Source organism: Ranitomeya variabilis, chromosome 2 (assembly GCF_051348905.1).
Source record: "Ranitomeya variabilis isolate aRanVar5 chromosome 2, aRanVar5.hap1, whole genome shotgun sequence".
NCBI classification, from domain to species: Eukaryota; Metazoa; Chordata; class Amphibia; order Anura; family Dendrobatidae; genus Ranitomeya; species Ranitomeya variabilis.
In genome coordinates, this window is record NC_135233.1 from 989453960 (window position 1) to 989474797 (window position 20838).

Consider the following 20838-nt stretch of genomic DNA (forward strand, 5'->3'; position numbering starts at 1 on the left):
TGTCAGTCTATGTCCACTTGTTATAGTGGCGACATATTCTCTGCTCTGCAGCCCCATAGAGAATGAATGGAGAGCAGTCAGACATGCGCACTGCTGCTCTGGGGATCTAGTTTCCCAATTCTGCCAATCAGTTTGGGTCCCAGTGTTCGGCCCCCCACCGATCCTGCCCTGACCATGCCGCAGGTGGCTCACTCATCCGGCTAATGATTCCGTAACGTTGGCGGAGACGTTCCAGTAATTTGATGCATGAAGCGGTGGATTGTTTTCTTCCAGAGCATTCAGCAGCAACGAGTGGTTGGAGTGACGCGTAACGGAGCTACGTTTCCTCTGAGTCTCACCCTAATAAAGGATTTTCCTGATGAGCTGACTCCAGTGGAAGAGTACTACGCCAGCCTCAGTGTCCTGTCTTCTATCAGCGGGCTCATCACTCTCCTTCCGGATGGAATCATCCAGGGAATTAATGGAACGTTTTCGCGTTCCCTTTTTGGATATGACAGGACGCAGCTTTTGGGAAAGGTAAGAATGCTCACACCTTATTTCTCTCTAGTTACATTATAGAGGTGTTGTAGCTTTTCTGGGGGACGCCGCACACAAAGACCCCAAATATAAAAACGCTCTGAAAGGTTTAGTGTTGGAGGATCTGCCGGGATAGTGTAGCTTCTGCTTATGTGAGCACTGCAGCCAATCACTAGCTTTAGCATCTTTACGCCCTACAGAGACCTCACTCCTGAGACCAGTGATTGGCTGCAGTGTTCACCTGCGATCAGCTGCATGGAAGTTTTGTCCTATTTATCTTCGAATCTGTGTCCTTTCTCCCAGAACATTTCCTTTCTGATTCCTGGATTTTACCATTATATGCGAAGTGCTGAGGACGAGGCTTCTTTTCTGTCCCCACCAGAAGAGGCACAAGTTAGAAGCAAATCTTGTGATATTATTTGCAATGGTGCTGTCGGTAAGAATGATGCCTTAAAGTAAGGATATTTACTTATACGACACCTTTATTACCACTTATTATTAATGCCAGGTACTACTACTACTAATTTATTTCTAGAATTACAGGGGTTGTGCACTTCTTGGACAACCCCTTCTCATTCTTCATGTCTGGCCCCGTTAAAATAAACACACATATACTCACCTCCGGTGTCGGCGCCGCTTTCCCGGTGCTTATTTGACATTATGTCATGTGATCCCTGCACCCAATCAGCACTGGCGTCACTGTCCCCGCCTACTCACAAATCGAACATCATGAGGAAGTCAGAGAGTAGCCACAGCCCGGACTTCCTGTAGATGTTCAATACGTCCGGAGGCGGGGACAGTGACGCCAGTGCTGATTGGCCGCATGGCTCATGTGATATAACAACCTGTCGTGAGCCCGGGTGCTGGAACGGCATCGGAGGTGAGTATAGGTATTTCTATTTTAACGGGACCAAACGTGTGAGGAATGAGAACGGGTTGTGCTACTAGTGTGCAACCCCTTTAATAGCAGATGAACATTCCTTGCCAGAATATTACATATTGTTTGTGCTCTGACTTGTAGAGAAATCTGTACAGAAATGCAAGTCTGAGGACCTGCTGACGACTGGGGAGGGATACCAGCACCCTGCTTGCTCTATAGTCCTGAGCCCGTCCTCTCCGCTATCTGCGAGGTACCCTTACTTATCTCTTTTATCAATATTTTTACATAGAACAGCGAAATTGGGTACTACAGATTAAATTTGTCTTGTGTTGTAATATTCTAATGTTTTTAGACACTTTGACACTGGTTAGCGTATGACATCTATAGAAGGAATATGTCAGTAGGTTTTTACTATGTAAATGTAATCTGACAGCAGCATGATGTAGGAGCTGAGATCCTGATTCCAGCAATGTATCAGTTTACTGGGTGCAGCAGTAGTGATAGAACCAGTTTTGTCTGTTGCAGATCTAGCACAGCTTGAAATGTTGAGCCCTCAACACTGAGTGTCAGCTTTCTCTGTACTTGGATACATTGAAAGAGAGCTGCTAATCAGTGCTGGGGGCGTTGCTGGACCAGGAAGCACAGGGCTGCTAGTCAGATAGTGATAATCTCCTGCTGATAAAACACTGATTTAACTGAAACAGCCTAGTGACACATCACTGGATCCAGGGACTCAGCTCCTACACCATGCTATTCTCAGATCACATAGCTAAAAAACTTGCTCACAGATTCCATTTTAAAGGGAATCTTTCATTACTATCATGCTGTCCGAAGAGTTGCTTAAATCAGAGCCTGGTTGCCCCATGGCAGTCAGGTATGTCTTACTCTGAAACATTGCAGATTTTCAAAGAATACATAATTTGAAGATTCGGCTGCAGACCATGAGGAGAAACATGACTAGTCCAATGATGTCTCCAGGCAACTTCTACCTGCCTCTACCTATCTTCATATCAAATAAATAGAAAAAAAAATTCCCCAAAAGCTGCCTAGATATACAGAATGGAAACAAATCCACTAATGACCCGGCATCCAAAAACTGTGGAAACAATCTAAATATATACACTATCCATCATTTTATTAATATGAAAAAAATACAGGTGCTTCTCACAAAATTAGAATATCATCAAAAAGTTAATTTATTTCAGTTCTTCAATACAGAAAGTGAAACTCATTATATAGAGTCATTACAAGCAGAGTGATCTATTTCAAGTGTTTATTTCTGTTAATGTTGATGATTATCGCTTACAGCCAATGAAAACCCAAAGGTCATTATCTCAGTAAGTTAGAATAATTAACAAGAAATGCCCGCAAAGGCTTCCTAAGCATTTAAAAAGGTCCCTTAGTCTGTTTCATTAGGCTCCACAATCATGGGGAAGACTGCTGACTTGACAGATGTCCAGAAGGCAGTCATTGGCACACTCCACAAGGAGGGTAAGCCACAAAAGGTCATTGCTAAAGAAGCTGGCTGTTCACAGAGAGCTGTATCCAAGTATATTAATGCAAAGATGAGTGGAAGGTAAAAGTGTGGTAGAAAAAGGTGCACAAGCAACCGGGATAATCACAGCCTTGGAAGGATTGTTAAGAAAAGGCCATTCAAAAATTGGGGAGAGATTCGCATGGAGTGGACTGCTGCTGGAGTCATTGCTTCAAGAGCCACCACACACAGACGTATCCAGGACATGGGCTACAAGTGACACATTCCTTGTGTCAAGCCACTCATGACCAATAGACAACACCAGAAGTGTCTTACCTGGGCCAAGGAGAAAAAGAACTGGACTGTTGCTCAGTGCTCCAAGGTGTTGTTTTCACATGAAAGTAAATTTTGCATTTCATTTGGAAATCAAGGTCCCAGAGTCTGGAGGAAGAGCGGAGAGGCCACAATCCAAGCTGCTTAAGGTCTAGTGTGAAGTTTCCACAATCAGTGATGGTTTGGGGAGCCATGTCTTCTGCTGGTTTTATCAAGACCAAAGTCAGCGCAGCCGTCTACCAGGACATTGTAGAGCACTTCATGCTTCCCTCTGCTGACAAGCTTTTTGGAGATGGAAATTTCATTCTCCAGCAGGACTTGGCACCTGTCCACACGGCCAAAAGTACCAATATCTGGTTTACAAACAACAGTATCACTGTGCTTGATTGGCCAGCAAACTCGCCTGACCTTAACCCCATAGAGAATCTATGGGGTATTGTCAGGAGGAAGATGAGAGACAAATTAATAATAAATTAACTTTTTGATGATATTTTAATTTTGTGAGAAGCACCTGTATTTAAAATAAATACTAATATGAAAAAAATACTTGATTAAAAATTAGGCAGTAAGAGACCAACATGTAAAAATAACGACAAGACCAAAGACACAATTGTGCTTGAGAACACAGTTCATAACATATATAATTCATTGTCTGTAATAAAGTGCCAATAAATTGGAACAAAAATCTAATAAATAATGGAAGTAAATAAGAATATCAATACACAGCTGTATGAATAAATAAAAGCCTGTCGGTCTTAGCAGTGATTTACTTCAACTATTGCACTTAGGATATTCTATATTCTCCTAATATTACCGTAGGCTTTTATTAAATCTTTTTTTAGGATCTTCCAGCCGTAGATATTCTGATATACATTCATCTTTTATTTTCTAAGCCTTTCATTATTTATTTGAATATTGGCACTTTATTACTAACAATGAATTGTAAATACTAATTATTGCCTATATGACTGTATGTTCTCAAGCCGGATTGTGTTCTTGGTTATTTCTATATAATTATTTGCAGCTTTATTTGTATCACATTTCATCTTTAGATATTGGCCTCTTATTCTCCCATCAACTTTTTTTTTATTAATACTTTTTTTGTGTGTCGTTTTCGTCTTTTTTTCATATTAATAAAATTATGGATATTGTGTAACTTTAGATTGATCTGCTCTTTCTTTTATTTTTGTGCCGTGGTAATTTAAAATTGTGACAGGGGAGCACAGAAATTATTGTAATTACACAGTTACTAATAGGCGGTGTTTAGATTTACAGAGAATAACACTTATGTGCTGGGAATGGGGACCAAGAATCCTTTTTTTCCTGAATCGATGGTGATCTCCTTGGTCAGATTCTCACCTTCTGACTCCTGGCATGATGAAATTCCACACCCTATTTTTTATTTTTTGTTCTCCCTGGAGATGAGACAGAGGAGCCTGGCAGCACCTTACTCCCCACTGAACACACACATCCACGCTCAGCTCAACCGAATGTGCATGTTAGGGCCAGAAGGAAGTTATGTAAACGGGGTAAATTGGCAAATGTCTGAGGTTTCTTCGATTTGACCATTTTGCTCTCTTTTATGCAAAATTACAAATGTTTCCCTCTCTATTGAGCATGAATCTAAAGTTTGTTGTCATACAGTTTTCTGTCTATGCATGTAAATAAGAAAGTACGGGAGAAGGTGATGTACGATGAGTGAGATGGTAGTGATGGACATCATTGTGACTCCTTCTTCTTTGCCTGCTTAGGACAATTGGTGGCCACCATAAATCTGCCTATGGAGACCCTTGTACGATGAATCTGCCTACATGCTGCTTCTCACCTGGGACACCTACACAAGATGAGCTGTGGGAGCGAGGTCAGGAGACTGAAAAGTGCAACTTACATGACCTCCTTCCAAGCTTGGGAATGGAGCTGGACTTGGCACCTCTTACCCACTGCCTGCAAAGTATGAACTTAACAGGCAGCCGGAGTGAGCAGGCAACACCTTGTGCAAATAACTCCACTTTGTCTTCTACTTGTGCCTCCACCATGAAGAAAACACAGTCTCCTCCTATGGGCAATGCCTCGCCAGTTACAGTACAAGTCGCTCCATCACCTGCTTCTCCAGTATTCCCAGCTGTCGCTCTTCCTGAAGGCTCTGATCCCACCATTAATGCCCAAAACCATGAAGATGGCACAAGCAGCACCCCACCTTGTAATTGCACTAGCACAGAACCTTGTGCACCCTGTCTTGATAGTTCACTTGTAATGTCAAGTCCTCCTCCATTGTATCACAGCAGTCCAGTCACTGGGAAATCACAACCTTCACAAAATACATCCCCAAGGAATAATACATCCCCATTAGCCAGTGTAATGTATCCAGACCATAGTGAAGAATGTGCTGGTCATGAAGTCCCATCCAATACTATTGAGCCTGAGCCCGGCAATCCCTCAGTCTTGAGACCGCGTATTTCTGGGAACTCTTACTCAGACCAAGAGTCTTATGACTCGTCCAATATATCTTCAGGACAAGCTTCAGGCCACAATGAAGAGGTGCAGGCTCCAAGGACGGAGTTTTTCCATGCAACCTCTACTCCTGTTAAAGATGGCAGTACCCAATCACTGATGGTGACACCATGTGCCAATAAGACCCACGCTCGGGAGCTTTCAACTCCATACATAAACTCAGAAATTAGGGAAGGAATTTTCACTGGAAGCTGCTATCACCGGGACGGCTCGAGACTTTGTAAGAAGCATTGTCATTTATCTGGCATAAGTCATAATCTGCATTTAAATACCAATTAGGGCTCTTTTAGATCACATGACCCGCAACGTTAAATGATCAGCCTATTAAACAATCAGCGGTCATTTAATAGGCTGTTATGACAGGAAGACCACATCTCTCCTGCACACACCACAATCTGTAATAGATCACTCAGTGTCACATGGGCTGACATTGTTCTCGATAGCACAGAGGTTCTGTTTACATTGGACAAGGTGCTGCCGAGAACAAGCCAGGCAATAGATGATTTCAACCGACAAACGTTTTGCTCATTAGTCCAGGTAATTGACAGCCTGTTTATACTGCCTGATTATTGGGAAACGAGTGCTTCTAAGAATGCTCATTCCCTATAGTTGTGCAGTGTAAGTGCACCCTTACTACAGTGCACAATTGTTTTGTTAGTGTATTTGACATATTGTATCAAGACTGTCAAATTGGAAGAATAGTTTTGTTGCCCATAGATGTAAATTTGAGGTCCGCTGTCCTTTTCTAAACTACCCTAAAAAATTACACATAGTTGCTATGTAAGAGCTAAACTTGATATTACAGACCAGCTTCTATTATGAATTGCATGGATGGCCAGTTATTTGAATAGCCGCCATACAAAGCTGTATTTCGCGGGTGCTACATTTGGGGTCAAAGGGAGCCACGGATGTACGCTGCACCAAATGGTTGACACAGTTACAACCTAAAGAAAAAAGTTGGCTCCTCCTCAGCAGGCTGCACTCTCCTACTGGCATTAAGCTACATTGTTTAGCTTAGTTTCACGATGTAGGCAGACACGGGTCCAACGTCTCCAGACAAGTTCTGCCAATGGTGTTGTTTACTATTTTTTCCTGTTTTTTTTTCCCTCTAGATATGGAAATATAGGGGAAATGGCCTGTGTATGGTCCCAACCAAAAAGATGGAGAGTGCAGTTTGCCAGGGGTCATGCTGTATACTCTCACGTCTGAATGGCAGGAACTTTTCTTCTCCTAACGCTGTTGGCATTCAAGTACTTTTGCGGACGGTCCTTGCACTTGGTATCCTGCCTGCCTGCCCCCCAGAGCCTAGCGCGTTGCATAGAGCGAAGACCATGGTCAAGACCTGGACCACTGGATCAAGCCTCTGAAGGACAAGAGAAGAGTAGATCTTAATCCAGTATCCCACTGTGTAGCGTTAACTCCTAGCTTACATCCCATGCTGCAGTCACTCCCTAGCTCGACATTTTCCCTCTCTGGTTCTTCACATGTCGTTTTGTTGGCTTTTTTCTATCTTCCACTATCCTTTTCAAAGTTTCTTTTGGCTCAGCGTCTTTTCCAGTTCTTCTCTCTCCTTTCGTGGCCATCCTGGTGTCTCTGATGGAGATTAAATTTAGTCCAGGGCTTCTGTTGCCACCTGGTGGACCGTGCTCCCTATCTCTTCGCTAATAAGACTCTCACGTTGGCTTTGTTCCCGCTCTGCAGTATCCCTGCTCCTTTTCGGAAGGCCATTTTCTCTCTCTGCACCCATTCACTGCCAACGCCATAGTTTCCAGCGCTTACCATCTAGCTTGGATCGCCATCCCCATCCTTCCAGCACTCTTCCGCACACTTGAAGCCAGGACTCAAGGGCAGGAAGGCAATTTGCCCTGGGAATTAACATTAAAGCCTTAAATAAGACTCTCCTATGTCCTGGCCTCATTAACCCCTTTCTCTCCTGTACCTTTATTTCTTTTATTATTCCTTCTGTCTCTCCTCCATCATCTCTGGCCTCATAGAGAATCATGCCTGCACACTGACGAGTGCCTGCTGGTTGCACATTTTGCCTGCGCATTATGTAAGCGCAAATCTTCTCCGGTACAGGAGCCCCCCTTGGCCTGTGACGAGAAATGCTCCCTTTACTCAGCTTTGACTTTTATCCTCCTTGTCTGTAACAGAACTGACCAAGGTGTCCCAGACCTTGGTCACTATCATGGACCGGATAACCATGTCTACTACCACACTAGGTACCCCCTGACCACTGCCCAGAGTGAGTCAGACTCACCAGCTACTCCGCTCCAGCATGGCAGAGCACGTCAGCGGTCTAAGTGGCCTAGAGTGAGTTATTCATCTCAATCTCCTAGACCAGACACATCAACTCACTCCTTCTCCCTAGAGGCTCTGTCACCTGAGATATCGAATCAAAATTCTCAGACTCTGGTCTGAATTCTGATTAGGCCATAAATTTGAGAGACATGGTTGACAGTTTTAATATCTATGAAGAATTTGGCACTGAATTGATGCTGACTTCTATAGGTACCATTTATTTAGTGGTGTTCCCAATTTCCAGACACACTGTATCCTTTATATAGTTTCAGCATTGAGTCCTATATACTTCTATGGTAATCCGTATATCTGAAGAAGGTCTAAACTGAGACCGAAACATCATACATGTTCACTGTGCTTGCAAATAAATTATCTTTTTTCTGCATCAATTGAGTGCCAAGTTCTTCGTAGATATTATATTACGGATTGGGCTCATACTTGTGCACCTGCGGTCAGGAGTGGCGTGCCCTAGTACTACATGGCTGTCAGTGTTGAACGTACTGTGAACCTATCCATCAACGAGAAGGAAGCAGATCACCCCCTACAGACTCTGTATTCTTCAAGAGGGTCAGATATGCCTCCAAACGTTTTTCTAACTGCTCCAAATTCAGCAAGGTATTGTCCAAGGAGTGGGTGCAACCTGCAAAGCGTTTCCGTAGATTTAAATGCATAGAGATTTTGTACACTTCTCCAGCGGATCTTATTGCCGCTGGGTCCAACTCTTAGTGGACACTCCAGTGTCTGGGTTATCAAAAACTACAGCCCTACCAATCTCTGATGCAAACTTGCTAAAGATCTCCACTCACAGAAGAATGGAATCCATGGCCATATTCGCTTTTGAAGCTGCAAGCTTGGCCTTGTTTCCTGCTTTTGCTTCTACCTTGGTTGTCAAGGCAGTCACTGCCTGGGCAAAACACCTGTTTTAAGACATCATATCCAGGGCTCCAACTTCTGAATTGGCAGACCTCGCACATCAGATTTCTCACCCATGTAAGTATCTCTGCTCCACCTCTTTTGATTTGGCCAGCTGTTCAGCTCAAGTTTCAAGGAACATTGCAGCGATCCGTCAAGTTCTTTGGTTTAAGTGTTGGAATATGGACCTCACACCCAAAAGATCTGTTGCTAGTCTTCCCTTCCGGAGCTCTGTCCTGGGAAAACGTTGAAAAGATAATTTTGGGAGCCATAGGTGGTAACAGCACCCTGCTCCCACAGCTTAGATCTACTCAGTCCTCGTCCAACTAAAATCCACATCAGTTTCACTCCTTTTGTCAGTTCTTTTCCAAGCACCAAGAAGGGCCTTCTGCCCCCAAGAAAAGGAGAGGCCATCATTAGTGATTGTTAGGCAATCTGCTCATGTGTTGCGGCTGTTCAACAGCCGCAAAACATGCAGCCGCGGGGACTTGTGGATGCCCGAGATACTCAGATAACACCTGAGCATGCTCAGATAACACAATATCAGAGCACTCTAGCCCATCACTAGCCATCATCAATCCGACTCCATCCTGACATCAACATAACCAGTGCCAAGTCCCTAAAGACCAGAAGCAACAAGTATTTTTTCCTCATGATGGGGCACCCCCACACAGAGGATTTTGGACATTCAGGATGCCTAAGTCCACATTCCCATTTTTCCAGCACACCAGACGTTCCTCTTCTTTGCTGTCAATCAATCCCACTTTCACTAAGTGGCATAGGGCATGGTTGTTGAGGCTCTTTCGCATGTCAAGGGGATAGTGGTCATTCATTATTTGGATGACATACTTGTCAAGGCTCCCTCTTACTCAGAGAACCTCAAGAGTCTGCAAATCACACTGGACACACTCGATTCATGGATCGTCAACCAATCAAAACATTTTCTGATTCTTCCTCTGCTCCTTCCTGGGAATGGTGTTCACCACCATCCTAGTGAAAGTTTTTCTTCCATAAGACAATGTTGGCATTAAATTTTGACATCCAATATCTGAACTGTCCTTTGCAACCTTCCATGATGCTTCTGTATGAGCTTTCTAGGTAAGATTGTGGCTGCCATCGAGGTGATCACACTTGCTTGATTCCATACCAAATCCTACAGCAAGCCTTGCTCTTTCATTGGGATAAGACTATCTTTTCCCTAGATTTTTCTTTCCCCACACGTCAGGCAGTTTCAGATCTAGTGGTGGGACTCTCCCCTCATTCTTCTCAGTTGTTCCTTCCTTCCTATTCATTGGCTTATTGTGATGACTGAAGCCAGTTTTCTCGGTTGGGGAACTGTTTCACAGACCCTGCACCGTAACGTTCAGAAGCTTTACAAAACTCCACTTTCTATCAACGTCCTAGAACTCGGAGTAATTAATCTGTTACTTTTACATTGGCAGGGTCTGCATGTCCGAACATCAGCCATCAAGAAGAGACTCTTGAGTCATCTAGCAATAATGGGAAAGGTCTCACAGGTTATCTAGTCGTCGGAACAAAAAATTCTGGCAATCTGAGTTATCCACATTCCGGAAGTATACAACTTGGCCATAGACTTTCTAAGTAACAAAGTATTAACTACAGGAGAGTGGCTCCTGCATCAAACTGTATTCAATCAGATCTTCTTACAGTTGGGCACTCCAGACATCAACTTGATGGCATCCAGGCATAACTGCAAAGTTCCTTGATTTCATGGTCCCAACTCCCACTCCTTTATCTGTTTCCTCCTCTTTATTTGCTGCCCAAATTGCCCAAGAAGATCAAGTGAAAAGAAATTCCTGTCTTATGGCCCCTGACTGGTCCAAAATATAATGGTACGCGGAACTTGTTAACCGCAGATGTCCTTTGGAGATTTCTGGCTCGACGAGAGCTACTTTCCCAGGGTCGTCTCTTCTACTCTAATTCTTTTATGCTTAATTAACCGGCATGGTTGTTGAAGCCACAGTTCTAAAATCCTCAGGTTTTTATGAGCAGGTTGTACAGACAAAGCACGGAAACTATCCTGTTTTGTATCTATTGTTGTACCTGGAAAGCCTTCTTCTTTTGATGCAAATGTTTTGAGGTCACCCCGTTTTGTTTTTTTCTATCCTGTTCCTCCTCGCCTTCCTGCAGTAGGGTCTTGAGTCTGGTTTAGCCCTAGGGTCCCTCAAGGGCCAGATCTCGGCCATGTCTATTTTTCAGAAAGATCTGGCTTCTGAGCTTCAAATCAGGACTTTTCTTCAGGGAGTGGCCACTCTGCTCCTACTTACTTACTGACCTCCTTTGGATCCCTGGGACCTTAATTTGGTGCTGAACACCTTACAGTGTCCTCCTTTTGATCTTATTTACAGCATTTCCCCACTCTGGCCTTCCCAGAAGGTGGCGTTTCTGATTGCTATCACTTCCATCAGGCAAGTATCAGAACTGGCGGCTCTGTGCTGCCAATCTCCGTTTCTTCTGCTTCACCTGGACAAGTTGGTTTTGCATCCAGTTCCCTCTTTCCTTCCCAAGGTGGTATCTTATTCATAAGAGATACTTTTACCATTGCTCCGTCCTTCTCCCTGTAATCCAGCAGTGGGATCATGCTTTGGGACATACCATGGTTTCCTGTGTTCTCCAATGAGTTGCCAGAGAAAAGAGGGTTTTGGACCTACCATAAAAGCCCTTTCTCGTAACCTTCATTGGGGAACACAGCACACACCCTTTTGTTCCTGTTGCCCATTAGGCATGTGTGTATTGGTAATTTTCTTCTGCTTCTCCAACTGTTTTTCTGACTAACTGAATAGCTTGGTTGCCAGTAGGCGGGTGTAGTCTGCGGAGGAGTAGCCGACTTTTTTTTCTTTGTGTTGTAATACTTCGTGTCAGCCTTCTGGCAGCAGCAGCGTACACCGTGGTCTCCTGTGTCCCCCAATAAAAGCTACCAGAAAGGGATTTCATAGTAAATACAAAAATTATTTTTTCCACTCTGATTTTGATGAGGGGATGGGGTGGAGTGCAAGGCGCCTGATTCATTAAGAAACCCACGCCTGTGAATCAAGCAAGGCGTGAAGTGGCATCCACCTCACCACAAATCTTACTCCAGGGACTGGAGTAAAGGTACCTTCACACGAAACGACGCTGCAGCGATAGCGACAACGATGCCGATCGCTGCAGCGTCGCTGTTTGATCGCTGGAGAGCTGTCACACAGACCGCTCTCCAGCGACCAACGATGCCGAGGTCCCCGGGTAACCAGGGTAAACATCGGGTTGCTAAGCGCAGGGCCGCGCTTAGTAACCCGATGTTTACCCTGGTTACCAGCGTAAAATGTAAAAAAAAAAAAAACCGTACATACTTACATTCGCGTCCCCCGGCGTCCGCTTCCTGCACTGACTGACTGACTGACTGAGGGCCGGCAGTAGCAGGGCACAGCGGTGACGTCACCGCTGTGCTGTGCTTTCACTTTCACTTTGCGGCGCTCAGTCAGTGTGGGAAGCAGACGGCGGGGGATGCGAAGGTGAGTATATGTAGTGTTTGGTTTTTTTTTTACATTTTACACTGGTAACCAGGGTAAACATCGGGTTACTAAGCGCGGCCCTGCGCTTAGTAACCCGATGTTTACCCTGGTTACCAGTGTAAAATATCGCTGGTATCGTTGCTTTTGCTGTCAAACACAACGATACACGGCGATCGGACGACCAAATAAAGTTCTGAACTTTATTCAGCGACATCACAGCAGGATCCTGATCGCTGCTGCGTGTCAAACTAAACGATATCGCTAGCCAGGACGCTGCAACGTCACAGATCGCTAGCGATATCGTTACAAAGTCGTTTCGTGTGAAGGTACCTTAAGATTTGTGGCCTAAAAAACGCAGCAGTTTGTCTTGAATTTGACAATCCGGGTTTGCTACTCTCCATTCCCACCGCAGCTGCACCCAATTTATCAGAGCTGGGCGAGAATGATGTAAAAACACCAAAAGTCTCAACATTTTTTGCATTGTTCAAAAATATTGCAACTTCTTTACGACAGAAATTTGGAATAAAATCTTTGATTAATCAGGGCTGTCATAAAATGTAAAGTTGCGTATCGCTTCCCCTTTAAATAGAATCAATCAGGTTTTGCTGTGTAATCTGAGAGCAGTATTATGTAAGGGCAGAAAGACTGATTTCAATGTATCATCTGCTGATCTGCTTGTGGTTATTTTCATACAATCACAATTTCTCTGCTGCAGACCTAGCAGTGCTCGGAATGCTGAGCCCAGGTAACCCCGCCCACACCACTGATTGGCAGCTTTTTGTCTACACCGTATATTGACCGATATCTTCTAATCAGTGGTGGGAGCATGGTTGGACCAGGAGGCACCAGACACCTAGTCCTGTATTGATCCTCTCCTGATAAAGCACTGATTGCATCTCTGTTCTCTGCCCCTTCATCATGCTGCTCTCAGATTACACAGCAAATGCTGCAATGTTGACAGATTCCATTTAAAAATGAAAATCCCTGTTCACAGTTTTTGTTCTTTCTGTCGGGATGTCTGAATTTATAAAAGCAACAATAGAAAAGCCTCCAACTCTGCTCTTCGGCTTAGACATGTTGGAGTCCTGGGTGACCCAGTTGTAAGTCAGTGGGATCCGACAGATGACTGATCAGCCATCGCTGTAGAATAGATGTTCTACTGATGTGAGCAGCCTTACAGGGTTCACTTTCCAGCATAATTTTTAAAAAGTCAATGCTTTTCTTATGAAAAAAAAGTAGACATGATGCTTATTAAATTTGTTTTTTTGTGTGTTTTTTTTTTGGTGAGCTGCAGATATTCAGCTGGAAGTGCATGCTGCGTGCTGCTCTGGCTTACCATTGTTCAATGTGTGGGTTTGTAAAGATATGATGCAAGGACAGAGAGAAGCAATTGCCAGAACTCGACTCCTGCTCTCCAGTTTGGCTAGTTCATCGCAGTCCCTTCTGGAGCAGTCTGAGCGCAGTCTTGGAGAGGTGGGTGCCAACACTTATTAAACCATCTAGAGACTAAGACAAGGGCTACGATGATTCATGCATCTATGCCAACCAAATGACTAGTGTAGTAGTGCAGCACCATGGAATTAATGGTGCTATATAAATAAATAATAATAATAATAGTGACACTGTGCAGCGTTACTACCGCAGCGGAGCCTCCTGCACATGTCTGATGACTGGAGTAATGCTTTGGCTGTGACAGCGAGTGGTGAGACCACATCTTCATGTCTCTACTACAGAATATACTAGTACCGTATATGTATTTTCTGATAACTGTTCACATGCGGTTCCTTTATGTGCATATTTGGGTGCAAAGCAGTTTGCAAGTGTATACAGTGTCGACAAGAAAAATCTTTGCAAGATCAATGAAACAACAAAATCTTAACATTGGTTTTATTGTGGATATTTCATTACAATTATTATTTAGTCATTAATTTGTATTAATTAGTATTTTTATTTTGCTAAGTCAGTTTTCATTATCTCCCCCATTGTGTGCACATTTTAAGAAATGAAATCATGACGCAGATTTTACATGGAAAGATTTTTTTTGTCGCCACTGTATTTTCATAAAATATGCACAGCAGTCTTAGGTACAGATAGTTTTCTATGTTGATTCTTTTTTTATAAAATTAAGGAATCACTTAAAGAAGTCGTTGTTCTGAACTAACGTACTGATGACCTAGAGAACACACAGTAGGCTGACATTTACGAAGTTTCATAGCTAAGCTTTGCGGTTGCGTAGACAGGTTCAGCAGAGTCATGTCCTCATTAGATGGGAAGGGATGCAATGACATATGGCCATTATAATATACTCCTGCAGTCCTGTATTAGGCAGCTCACGCCATATACATATACAGTGGCATGGAAAAGTTTGTGCGCCCATGGTCAAAATTACTATTATTGTGAGCAGTTAATCAAGTTGAAGATGAAATGATCTCTAAAAGGCCTAAAGTTAAAGATGACACGTTTCCTTTGTATGTTAGGCAAAAAAGATATACCGTATTTTTCGCTTTGTAAGACGCTCCGGATTATAAGACGCACCCCAAATTTTGAGGAGAAAAATAGGAAAAAACTTTTTTTAATAAATTGAGGGGGCTTCTTATAATCCATGCGTCTTATTGCTTACCAGGGGTTGTGGCTGCGGTGGATCAGGGTCCCAGGGTCGTTGCTGGAGGCAGGAGTGGAGCATTGCTGCAGGCTGGGATGATGGGGTCTGCAGGGGGGCTTCGGTGCTGCATGGGGGCTGCTGTGCTGCAGGCTGGGATGAGGGGTGCTGCAGGGGGCTCTGGTGCTGCAGGGGGCTCTGGTGCTGCAGGGGGCTCTGGTGCTGCAGGGGGCTCTGGTGCTGCAGGGGGCTCTGGTGCTGCAGGGGGCTCTGGTGCTACAGGGGGCTGTGGTGCTGCAGGGCTGTCTCCAGGGCTGTCTCCGGTGCTGCGGGGGGCTCTGGCAACATTTTGTGAAAGACCAGAGCCCCCAGCAGTTCGTCCATGCGTTCCTGTATGACTGACTCCGGGAAAATGGCCGCCGGAATCTCGAGAGATGAGATCTCAGTGCTGAAATCTCATCTCCCGAGATTCCGGCGGCCATTTTCCAGGAGTTAGTCATAATAGACTAGAACGCATGGACGAACTGCCGGGGGGCTCTGGTCTTTCACAAAATGTCGCCAGAGCCCCCCGCAGCACCGGAGCCTCCAGCATCACCCAGGGCAGCAGCGGACAACCCCGGCAGTGGCGGCGGGTGACAGCGGCGGCGGGCGACAGCGGCGGCGGGCGGTAGCAGCGGCGGACACCCCCTCATCCCAGCCTGTAATGGTAAGCGGTATATCCGCTTTGTTAGACGCACCCACATTTCCCCCCCAAATTTGGGGGAAATAAAGTGCGTCTTACAAAGCATAAAATACGGTACGTATTTTCATCTTCTCCATTTTAAAAATTACAAAAAGGAAACTAGGTAAATACAAAAGTTTGAGTTAGTACCTAGTAGCGCCCCCTTCTGCAAGTATCACACCTTGTAAACGCTTTTTGTAGCCAGACAAGAGTCTTTCAATTCTTGTTTGAGGGATTTTCATCCATTCTTCCTTGGAAAATTATTCCAGTTCTGTAAGATTCCTGGGTTTTATTGCATGCACTGCTATTTTGGGGTCTAGCCACAGATATTCAATTAGGTTCAGATCAGGGGACTGTGAGGGCCATTGTAAAACCTTCAGCTTGCGCCTTTTGAGGTAGTCTATTGTGGATTTTGACATGTGTTTAGGAACATTATTAATTTGTAGAAGCCATCCTCTTCATCTTTTCATCTTCAGCTTTTTTTACAGATGATGTTTTGCATAAAGGACTTGTTAACATTTCTTTGAATCTATTCTTCCCTCCGTGAAATGTTCCCTGTGCCATTGGCTGCAACACAACCCCAAAGCATGTTTCACCCACCCCCATGCTTAATTAATGGTTGGCGAGATGTTCTTTACCTGAATTTATGTGTCCTTTTTTCTCCACACATACCTCTGATCATTGTGGCCAAAGAGTTCTGCTCTAACCCAATTAGTCCACAGGACTTGTTTCCAAAATTTATCAGGCTTCTTTTGATGTTCTTTTGCATAATTCTGACACTGAATTTTATGGTGCAAATGCCGGAGAGTTTTTATTCTGATGACTCTTCCATAAAGGCCATATTTGTGCTGGTTTCTCTGAACAGTATACCAATGTACAACTATTTCAGAGTAGGCTAAATCTTTCTGAACGTCTTTTGGCACAAGGGTACAGGAGGCAGGGTTTTTTTTATAAAGCTGGTAAATTTGCATCATATAGTTGTTCCTAACAATGATTACTGAACAAGCCATAACCGTAAGGCTAATTAAGGTCTGAAACCTTGGTCAAAGTTATCTGAGCGCACAAATCTCCAAGGTGCCCAAACTTTTGCATCAGCCTATTTTCCTTTTTGTAAATTTTTAAAACGTAAAAATGTGACTATTTGTGTGTCCTCTTCATCTTTAGCCCTTTAAGAGTTCATTTCATCTTCAACTTTCTTAACTGAAAAATCACAAAAATTGAGCTTGGTTTAAGTTGGTATACATGCAGCACATAAACGCATGTTCACATTGGCCATAAAGCATACAGAACCTACAAGAAACAAAATAAGCAAAAACCCTGTTGCAACTAAATAAGTAAAAAGCAAAAGTGCATTTAAATAACACAGAGTTCTTAGTAATACTGTTTTTGATCAAAAAAAGCATAAAAGCCATCTCACCGTCTTCAAGGTGCACTGATCGGGACTGTCCTACACTGTCTAATATTAAAAACCTTACCATGTGTCAGAGTTGACCTCAGTGTGTGAATAAGGGCAGACAAAAGGACCGGGTCCCGACCTGTGGACACCAGCCTGGGGAAGCCTTTAAAGGGAACCTGTCACCCCCAAAATCGATGATGAGGTAAGCTCACCGTCATCAGGGGCTTATCTACAGCATTCTGTAATGCTGTAGATAAGCCCCCGATGTTACCTGAAAGAGGAGAAAAAGAGGTTATATTATACTCACCCAGGGGCGGTCCCGCTGCGGTCTGGTCAAATGGGTGTCTCAGGTCCGCTCCGGCGCCTCCTATCATCATTCCATGACGTCCTCTTCTGGTCTTCACGCTCCAGCTCCGGCGTACTTTGTCTGAACTATTGAGGGCAGAGCAAAGTACTGCAGTGCGCAGGCGCCGGGCCTCTCTGACCTTTCCGGCGCCTGCGCACTGCAGTACTTTGCTCTGCCCTCAGACAAAGGGCAGACAAAGTACGCCTGCGCCGTGAAGACAAGAAAAGGACGTCATGGAATGAAGATGGGAGGCGCCGGAGCGGACCTGAGACACCCATCGGAGAGGGACCGCCCCTGGGTGAGTATAATCAAACGTCTTTTTCTCCTCTTTCAGGTAACATCAGCGGCTTATCTACAGCATTACAGAATGCTGTAGATAAGCCCCTGATGGTGGGCTTACCTCACCATTGATTTTGGTGGTGACAGGTTCCCTTTAAATGTAAGATCCAGCTCAGGAGAGGGAGGCCACACCCCAGCTTGCACAGAGTGCAAAAATGAGCAAAAACCCTGCTGTAACTACCGTATATACTCGAGTATAAGCCGAGATTTTCAGCCCAAATTTTTGGGCTGAAAGTGCCCCCTCGGCTTATACTCGAGTCACGGTCGGTGGGTGATGGGGAGAGGGCGCTGAGGCATACTTACCTGCTTCCGGGGCTCCTGGCGCTCCCCCTGCCCGTCCCACGGTCTTCGGTGCCGCAGCTCTTCCCCTGTTCAGCGGTCACATGGGACCGCTCATTAGAGAAATGAATAGGCTGCTCCACCTCCCATAGGGGCGGAGCCGCATAATTCATTTCTCTAATCAGCGGTGCCGGTGACCGCTGACAGAGGAAGAGGCTGCGGCACCGAAGACCAGCTGTCCGGGGGAAGGAGCGGGACGCCGGGAGCAGGTAAGTATTACATATTCACCTGTCCGCGTTCCACACGCCGGGCGCCGCTCAGTCTTCCCGTCCTCTTGTTCTGACTGTTCAGGTCAGAGGGCGCGATGACGCATATAGTGTGCGCACCGCCCTCTGCCTGATCAGTCAGTGCAGAGAGACGCCGGGACCGGACGCTGAGGAGCTGCAAGCAAGAGAGGTGAGTATGTGTTTTGTTTTTTTTATTGCAGCAGCAGCAGCAATGGCACAGATTTATGTGGAGCATCTATGGGGCAACGGTGCAGAGCACTATATATAAGGCACAGCTTTATGTGGAGCATCTATGGGGCAACGGTGCAGAGCACTATATATAAGGCACAGCTTTATGTGGTGCATCTATGGGGCCATAATCAAAGGTCAAAGGTGCAGAGCATTGTATATGGCACAGCTTTCTATGGAGCATCTATGGGGCCATAATGAACTGTGCAGAGCATTATATATGGCACAGCTTTCTATGGAGCATCTATGGGGCCATAATGAACTGTGCAGAGCATTGTATATATGGCACAGCTTTATGTGGAGCATCTATGGGGCCATAATGAACGGTGCAGAGCATTATATGTGGCACAGCTTTATGTCGAGCATCTATGGGGCCATAATGAACGGTATGGAGCATCTATTTTTAATTTTGAAATTCACCGGTAGCTGCTGCATTTTCCACCCTAGGCTTATACTCAAGTCAATAAGTTTTCCCAGTTTTTTGTGGCAAAATTAGGGGGGTCGGCTTATACTCGAGTATATACGGTAAATAAGTAAAAAGCAAAAGTGCATTTAAATAACACAAAGTTCTTAGTAATACGGTTTTTGATCAAAAGTAGCATAAAAGCCATCTCACCGTCGACAAGCCTATTTTCCTTTTTGTAAATTTTTAAAATGTTAAAATTTGACTATATATATGTGTCCTCTTTATCTTTAGCCCTTTAAGAGATCGTTTCATCTTCAACTTTCTTAACTGGTCACAATAACAGTAATTTTCACTAGGGGTGCCCAAACGTTTTCGTGCCACTGTATATCTAAATATGAGTGAACGGACTTTATGGCCATATTCCTGGTTTATCCTTGAGAACTTCTTTGGATGAAGAAATGTTCTCTTTTGTTTCATTGTCCAGGACATTTTACTGTTTCTCATTGCAGCTGATCCGCAGCAACGCTGAAGCCAGACACTGCACAGAAATCCAAGATCTTCAGACGCTCGGTGCCTGCGACGGTCAGTACGAGGAGCAATATGAGACACTGTTCCCTCTCGGTAAAGGAGCCTTCGGCTTTGTTTGGTCTGCAAAACACCAGGAAGATGCAAAGGAGGTGAGTGTCTCCATGCAGTCGTTCTCTCTACTGTAAACTCACTGTTATTTTCGTTTTAGAGCTTTGTGAACCATTTTGATTTGTGACATGGTCCGCCGTTTTCATTACCCTTTGATCCTTGCTTTCCGTCATGTTATTGTGATTTTATGATTAATATCTGTAACCCCTAATGATGTCGCCAATTTTTGTTTTTGTGGGTCAATTTTTTCTTCCATTTTTCAAATGACAATAACTTTTTCATTCCTCCAACATATAAGATCTTGTTTTTTGCGGTACAGGTTGTAGTTTTGAATGACTCCATTCATTTTACAATGTAGTGTAGGGAACAACACAGGCACATCATTAACTTCACAGGCACAGGAGCTTTCTGCCGGTCCCTACTGTTATGGTCATTGGGCAAACGAACGAACACCAGGGCTGTATCACAGTTTTTAAATGCCACTGTTGGTGATTAACAGTGGCACTTAAAAGGTTAGTATCAGCAATAGTTCTGATAGCCGCTGTTAAAATTAGGTTCCTGCTATATAATATAGCCGGCATGTGCCCTACGTGGAACAGGCTCAGCTCTTGTGCCTTCTCCCAACAACCTGACACGCTCCATGTTTTTTATATTTGTCATGGATCGTTAAAGGGGTTGTCCGGCCTCAGTCTACACTTCTGCAGTCACTCTATGTGACTGCAGACTTGTGAATCCTTACATTGCAAGCACTATGGGCTGTGAGGATTCTCCGGTACCAGCGCTGAGAGCAGTTGGTCATGTGACCACAAGTATGCGATTTGCATACTATCGGCCACATTCCGACTAGACGTGCCTGGTCTCGCTCAATACATTTGCTTTGAGCGAGATTGTTCATGTCTAGTCTGCATGTCACTACATGTATGCAAACCACATACTTTAGGTCACGCATCCCCCTCGTTACTGGTGGCGGCATTGGAGCAACTTCGCAAGACTTTGTGAGGATTCACAAGTCTGCAATCACAGAGTAACTACAGACTTGTAGCCTAAGGCTGAACAAGCCCTTTTGAGCAGTTGAGAGAACATGTAACCTTTCATTATGAAAAATCGCAAACAGTCTAAGAATTGGTCAGACATGACCTTGTCATGTTGGCACATGGATGAA

At 44.4% G+C, this 20838-nt stretch overlaps 1 protein-coding gene across 7 annotated transcripts in view; it reads left to right on the forward strand.

Moving 5' to 3' along the window:
• Positions 1 to 20838, forward strand: part of PASK (PAS domain containing serine/threonine kinase) — a 76380-nt gene that overhangs the window by 48367 nt on the left and 7175 nt on the right. For all 7 annotated transcript variants that reach the window (XM_077291016.1, XM_077291015.1, XM_077291019.1 and 4 more), the window contains 6 exons: positions 274 to 516; positions 820 to 952; positions 1538 to 1646; positions 4955 to 5934; positions 13734 to 13912; positions 19550 to 19717. In XM_077291016.1, coding sequence (XP_077147131.1) covers positions 274 to 516; positions 820 to 952; positions 1538 to 1646; positions 4955 to 5934; positions 13734 to 13912; positions 19550 to 19717 — 1812 coding nt within the window. The remainder of the gene's footprint in view (positions 1 to 273; positions 517 to 819; positions 953 to 1537; positions 1647 to 4954; positions 5935 to 13733; positions 13913 to 19549; positions 19718 to 20838) is intronic.